Source organism: Henckelia pumila, chromosome 3 (genome assembly GCF_033568475.1).
Source record: "Henckelia pumila isolate YLH828 chromosome 3, ASM3356847v2, whole genome shotgun sequence".
Classification (NCBI taxonomy): Eukaryota; Viridiplantae; Streptophyta; class Magnoliopsida; order Lamiales; family Gesneriaceae; genus Henckelia; species Henckelia pumila.
This window is the reverse complement of record NC_133122.1, coordinates 20,128,075-20,135,577: the sequence shown is the minus strand read 5'-3', so window position 1 is coordinate 20,135,577 and position 7,503 is coordinate 20,128,075. Positions and strand designations below refer to the sequence as shown.

The following is a 7,503-nucleotide window of genomic DNA, read 5'->3' as shown; positions in this document are numbered from 1 at the left end:
CCGATTTGTAGAGTTAGAAGCGTGTACGACGGGCTTCGGGACGACGGGGCGACGACGGGATGCCTTGGCTTGCTTGGAACCTTCGAAAAATGGCTATGGAGTCTCCTTGGAGGTTGGTAGGTCGAAGAAGAAGGTGATGGGGGTGAATGACGGCTGATAGGAGGAAACAAATGATCGGCTAGTTTGGTTTGGTAGATTAGGTTTAAATTTTAGGTTAATTAGAATATAGGTTAAATAATTAAATAAAAAAGTTTTAAATAATTAATATACAACTTAAACTCTTAAATAAACATTTAAAAATCTGATCACCTAAATAAAATCTCGAAATAATAATTTAGGGAAATTTTAAAAATACTAAAAAGTCAATATTTTGACTAATTTTGGATAAAAATGACCCCTAAAATTAAATAAAATTAAATACTTAAAATTTTGAGATAATAAAACTCAAAATAATATTTTAAGGCTCCAAAAAGGCTCATAAAATAATTTGGCTAGAAAGTTGTCATCTCGTCCGTCCACGGTCCCGTCTACGCGATTAAATAATAAAAAAATACTAAAAATCATAAAAATCACTGATTATGGGTTAAATGCTTAAAAATAAATTAAATCATGCATAAATACTTCACATAATTATTTAACCCATAAATCATAAATTTAAATAATTAAATATCTTAATTATGCAGGCGGATTTATGTAATTAAAAATACCGAGTGTTACATAAATAGTTTATATTACATCTAAAAATAATGAATATTTTTTTATATTTTTAAATCGAAAAAAAATTAAAAAAATGGTAGTTATAAGTAGTAAGTGACATTTTTGTTCATCCATTAATTTGACGAAAGTAGTTATTATAAGAGATTCATTCATTATTAAATTGTATAGATATAAGATCCTCATTCATGTAATAAGATCCTCACTCATGCAGGTTTCTGGACCTATTTAATTTCTTCAATCCCATCATTCCCATATCTAAAAGTTATCCATCCACCTAAATACGTACCTCCCCCTTTTTCTCTCCCAACATATATCTTCAGAAAATTTTGATTAATTTTGTGGAAGAACATACATCATGGCATCAGACTCTTCTGCTCAATACATCCACACGGTGAGATTATTTAACTATTCACTAGATTAATTTCTTTTCTTCGTATGTGATGGGAAGAAAAAAATTCGAATAATATACAAATTAAAATCTAGTTTCTCCCTATTTTACATCGTATTGCGGGAAATTTAGGTTCGGTGATGGAAGTTTGCTTATTTTAGATTTTAGCACGGCAATGCAACTTGTCAAAGTTTGTGTTTCATCTAATAATTTGGATTTTATTTTTTTGTTATCAATATTATTTTTTGTCTGAGATCACTGGATCCAATAAATATTACTTATTAACACCGATTCTTTCCCACGTGCTATTATGGTGCAATGTTACAAACATTAAATCAGTTTAAGCAAAAATAAAGGAGCTAGAAAAACGATACCCAATATCTCAAAATGGAAGGAAACATTTTTTTTTTTTCATTTTTCTTAAGTAGATTTTTTTAATATATGTAATATATGCTTTAGTATCTTCACATGATGAGCCACCTAGAAGAGAAAATAAACAATATTAATTGGATTTAGTGATTTCAAACAAAAAAAAAAAATTTAAAGTACAAACAAAATCTAAGTTATTAGAGAAACTAAACTTTGACAAGTTAACTGCATTATAAAATCCAAAAGAAGTCTACTTACAAGACCACAATCATAATTTTCGCTCGTATTCCAAAGTTTGCATGAATTTGTTACCTTATTTTTCATGTTGTCTTCGATAATATATCTTCATTCTGATGAAATGTTATATATACGTACTTTCACCTTATGATTAAACTCTAAAATATACGCAGCTGCAAACATAATAAAGGTTGAGATATAAATCATATATATATATATATATATATATATATAAAATTGATTGATTGGTGGTCAAATTAAAACAGGTACAACACTTGATAGAGACGTGCATAACGTTCAACATGAGCAAAGAGGAATGCATGGAAACACTCTCCAAACATGCAAATATCCAACCAATTATTACTTCCACAGGTTAATAACATTAATAATTCACTATACTATATATACTCTGTGCTTCAGATTTGTTTTAAAAAACGTCAGATATAAAACGAGTATTAATAAACATGAAGCAATCAACCTCATGAATAAACGCGAGCGGATTAAGCATGACAGGTACGACATTTTCAAAATCACAAATTAAGTGGAAGTTTTTAAATAAAATATTATGCAATACAAATTTTTTTTGACCAGAAAAGGAAAATTTAAAGTTAATTCCCTTTGAACCTTCACCACAAAGACAAAACTCCTCCAAAGGCATTCCCTAACCTTTTGTATCCACCAACATAGTTCATTTTTTTGTAAAAAATATGGTAAAGATTATAAATGTTTATCTTTTCTTTTATGCCTAAACTCTCACGCGTACTATCAAACACACTTAAACTTGTAGAGTCTGATCTTTGTGTGAAGTCACATGAGAGCACATTATATAGGCGGGAGCGCGCTGGAGAAAAATTAACAACTACATTGATATGGTATCTTTTTCAAAAATGAATTAATTCAATTTGTTGGAGAAATACATTATACAATCTTATATTTTTATTTATTTTATCCCATTTTTTTGACTTGAACCAATTCTTTGCGTGCAAAACAATGTAAGTAGAAGATCTCATGAATTGAATGAAATGATCATGTAGTTGAAGAGGCAACAATATCATATGCTTAATTAAAATAAATAAATATATATAATCTATGTCGTTATTTGTGGTTTGCATTATAAATTAAATGTCATACTTAGTGTGGAAGGAGCTAGAGAAAGAGAACAAAGAGTTCTTTGAGGCCTACACCAAGAAAAGAGAGGAAAAAGCGTCTGAATTAACAGAGACAACTCAAAGACTCCACAAAATACAATTGGATTCTTCCGAGAGAGAAGAAACAAAAGATGGTTAATATAATGTATGAGAGTAGAGTGCGTTAGTACAACGTTGTCGCAGATAATTACATATATATTAATTTTATTATTATATCTTTGGATCCTATCATGTCTTTTTGTATGAATTATAAGTTGACAATTTAGCTTGAAAGCAAAAATATTCAAAATATTAATTATTTTTTTAAAAAAATATTGCATATCTAGTACTATCATAATTAATGAATTTTGACAGGAAACTTTGTCATTTCTTCGATCAATCCCAAATTTTTTGCCGTAAATTTGGTGTTATACGAAGTATTGTGTGGTATATGAAGCATGAGAATAAAAGTGTTTCGTTAAATCTTGAATGTCTTCTCGTGCGACATTCGCCATCTCTGGGTTGGTGAAGCACGTGATTGTTTTGTGATACTGAAAGTTGGGGTTTGGAAAGAAAAGAAATTTGAAAATTTTGATTTTTTTAGGAAAATTTATAGTGAAAATATGTGATAGATTTGGAGTAAAACTTTCTTTTGTTAGCAAATATTCTTGTACATATTCATAATATTTGTATTTATCTACTTGAGTTTGATTGAACGCGTGACTCAACATTTGCTCATCGGAGTATTGAGATTGGAAAAGACCAATCCATTGAGAATTGAAGGGAAAGACCAATCCATTGAGAATTGAATTGCAAAAATTTTAGTGAAGGAGAATTGAGATCATCACTGTTCCATGGATTCATTTTCGGATTTGGATTGAATTAAATCAAAGATGAAAAAATTTACTTTTTGTAGAATGAAAGTATAAGAAGTTGTGAATTTATGAAGGAGTAATGGAGAGTATTTATAGAAGAATGAAAAACATAGTCGTTAGTAGCCGTTGGAGGTATTTTTTTTATTTTTTTATAAAAAAAATTAAACGATTTTTTATTATTAATTTTCGTAATTATTTTTAATAATGTTAAAGGTTAGATTAATATGATACAATGGCTAGATTAATCTGACAATTAGATGATGACCATTTTTTTTAAAAAATAAATAAAAAATAAAAATGAAAAAAAAAAGCTGGGATTGATCACCTTCCGCACAAGTCCAGCCTGCATCATCGCACGAAGAAGACTCCTCGTGCTATATCCTCGCTCCTTCGAGGGCGAGGATCAATTGGGGCGAGGAAGCCCACTTTCTCACCGGACTTCCTTGCGTCTTGTACATGTTTTAAACTAATTAATAAGCGATTTATATATTTTTTACGTTTCTTTTTAAAATATTAAATAAAGTGCCTGTATTATTCCATGCATTTAGATGTAAATCATCGGGAAAGTTAACAGTATCCCCAACTTTTTATCACACAAATACAATAAAAACGAGAATAGAACAAATGTCAATCTTCAGCCTCACGTGAAAGGAGACTCCACTTTGGCGCGCCGTTGATCTTAGGACTTGGGCCCGAAGGAGGTATAAGACCCCTAGGTAACTTATGAAATATCATTGAATGTGGCGGCCAAGACGGGGCGTTGGCGGTCAAAACGGCGGCCTGAGTTCCGAAAGTGATACCTAAAAGCATAAGTGCCAAAAAGAAAGAGATCAAGGGAAGTTTTTCTATTTGGGAGCTACCCATTCTATTGTTTATGTCGGTTTATAATACAATTATAAGTACTTTTTTGGGACTATCCCATATTTACCCTATTTAAATGTGAATTGTAAAACAGTACAAGTGTATAGTTTTGGCTTAAAACTTAAAAGGCTCAATGAACGTGTAATAGAATTTTTGGTTTATCTTATTTATTATTATTATTAATATTATTATTTGATTTGATATAAACGTTGACTGGATTTTGTTGTGTTTATTAAAAACGACACGGTATTTTATGACATAATAATCAAATGTGGATGATTTAGACGTGTTATATAACGGATTAGAGTTAAAATTCATTAGAATTTGGTTCACTAAATGTTAATTACAATTATTCATGTTTTGTATCCCAAAACAAAAAAAAAAACTAATAATTTTGACCATGATTAATTGATCTCTATCATATTATTAGGATATTTATATACAAATGTTGAGACCTTTCATATCATATATTCGAGAAATAAATTATTATTAGTGATGGGTTATATGTATTTTAAGTATTCACTAAAATTATTCACTAAATATAAAAGTGGGTTTGTAGGTATTTATGGGGTAACAACATTTCAAAATAAAAATCCATTAAGTTAAACTGAACTTGTGGACCTCAATATAAATTTTTAGGCCCATTAATATAGGGCTCATTAGGGATTTAGGGTAAAAACCCTTTCCCAATGTTAGAAATTAGTCTATATATAGGGAGTTACTTCCCTTTTTTCTAGGTAAGTTTCATTTTGGTATTTCAAGTTTCTTCGTCATGATTTTTGGATAATTTTGACTTGAATATCGGACGATTTTTATTATTTGGCTTTAGTCTTTTTTCACTCCAAAAGCAATGAACCATTGAATAATTTTTGACAAAAACTCCTATGAGAAGGTTTCAAGGGTCATTTTTTAAGGATGAGTCTCTTATATCGGTTATCCATTGAAAAATATTATATTTTATGCCAAAGTATTACTTATTATTATAAATATGGGTAGGGTTGACCCATCTCACGGATGAGATGATATCACAAGAGTGTTACTTTAAGGACAAAAACTCTACGAGACGATCTCAATGGTCATTTTTTGAGACGAGTCTCTTATATGAGTTATTCATTAAAAAATATTACATATACGAGTTATTCATTAAAAAATATTACATGTTATAACAAAGGTATTACTTATTATAATAAATATGGGTAGGGTTAACCCGTGTCTCCTGAGACTAACCGATTTTGGTATGTCAAATCACACCAAAAATTGTTCTCATTTTACCCCTAAATTAACACACATCTCTTTTATTTTAGATCCACTAGATTATCCTTGACTTTTCTCTAACATCCTTATCTTCTTTTATCTTTATCTTTCTTTTTTTTTTCCTCAAATTTCATCATTTATCAATTTCTATTAAATTATTTACACAATTTTTTTTTACAATTAATTTCTCTCTATTTATATCAAATTATCGAACACGTGATTACTGTCGTTAATATATATTATATTGCACAAGCAAAGCATATGCTGCGGTCACTAGCATAGATAAAACAAATGCGAAAAATAAGGCAAAAGGATACTTAATATATTTCAAAATAAGAGAAAAGAAGCGTGTTGTCTCCCTTTGTTTTTGTTTAAATATATTTAAAATCTATATTAATATAGATCTAGTATAGACGTTATTTTTGTCGCATGAGCCATGAAAAGATCATCCTTGCCAAATAATCAATATTCGGTGGATTTGGACAAAAAGAATGACAAAAAAATTATACGATCACAAGATACATAATTAATACTGAAAACACATATATATATCAAATTATCGCATAGGAAGAATCAGGGAAGGGGGTCGTTCACCGTGAGCGACGGAGACGGCGGCTGCTTGTTATGTATGGGCGACGGCCCTTCCGGCGGAATGGGTACCCTTTTTGGGAGGATTCCAAAGGTAAACTTCCGGGCTTTCGCAATATTCCTGGCCTCATCTGCGCAGTTGGTGGTGTTTCCAAACCCTAACAAAACAAGCAAAAAGATAATGGACACCACACTATAAATAATCTTCATCTTCTTCACTGTTGGGGAAATTTTTGCTGAGAATTTGTGGTCACGTACGAATGAATTACCAGCGTTTATATAGCATATATATTGTCGTTTATATGGAAAGTCGTTTGTAATTGAAAATATATAGAACAAATACTGACAGTCACTCTTCCTTTTTTTCTTTTTCTTTTTTTTTTTTATAAAAAAAAAATATTTCTTTCTCTTTTAGACGAGATTGTTTACCTAAAAATAACTTATAAGCTCTGTTTTAGGAGCTTAACGGCCATCACTATATATTTCGGTATAACTATTATTAATTGCATAAAAGATACTACAAAATAACAAATATTTTATTTAATACAAGAATATCAAATATTTATGGTATATTGAGATATAATAAAACTATTACATTAGAAAGATATTATTAAATTAGAAAGATATTATAATATTTATTTTTAAAATATATTTTAATACTATTAACAAAATTTAAAACTAAGATATTAATTGATTAAACTTATAATTATTAAATATTATTATAAGTAAGTCTTAAATTTGGTAATATATGGCAAACTATAATTTTACATTATATCTTAATATCTATATATATATGTATTGAGAGAAATAAATGATTAATATAAGTAATATTAATTAATATGATATATTTAGTTACTATATTTAAATATGTTGGAATGATTGCATTTGAAAAAATAGCAGTACGATATACAAATTTTCACATAAAATTTTTCAAACTATATTGTACAATATAGATATAGTCAGACAGAGCACGTATTCTTAAAAAAGAAGAAGGACACGTTAAAATTTACTAAAAAAATAATACCCAAAATGAAAAATAAACATCATATTTGTGATTACACTAATATTCATAAGGTAGGTTAAACTG

General features: G+C 29.0%; 1 protein-coding gene across 1 annotated transcript; it reads left to right on the top strand.

The window, feature by feature from the left end:
• Positions 1-1,072: 1,072 nt before the first annotated feature.
• LOC140888206 (uncharacterized) lies at positions 1,073-2,998 on the top strand. Its single transcript, XM_073295897.1, has 3 exons — positions 1,073-1,108; positions 1,978-2,083; positions 2,847-2,998. Exons 1-3 carry the CDS (start codon positions 1,073-1,075, stop codon positions 2,996-2,998), a joined length of 294 nt encoding a protein of 97 aa, XP_073151998.1.
• Positions 2,999-7,503: the final 4,505 nt, after the last annotated feature.

Bases quoted from the DNA above. Each gene is read 5' to 3' on its own strand.
- LOC140888206 (XM_073295897.1), top strand. From the start codon at position 1,073: ATGGCATCAGACTCTTCTGCTCAATACATCCACACG. The intron at 1,109-1,977 runs GTGAGATTATTT...AAATTAAAACAG, and splicing joins CTGCTCAATACATCCACACG to GTACAACACTTGATAGAGAC. The intron at 2,084-2,846 runs GTTAATAACATT...TGTCATACTTAG, and splicing joins ACCAATTATTACTTCCACAG to TGTGGAAGGAGCTAGAGAAA.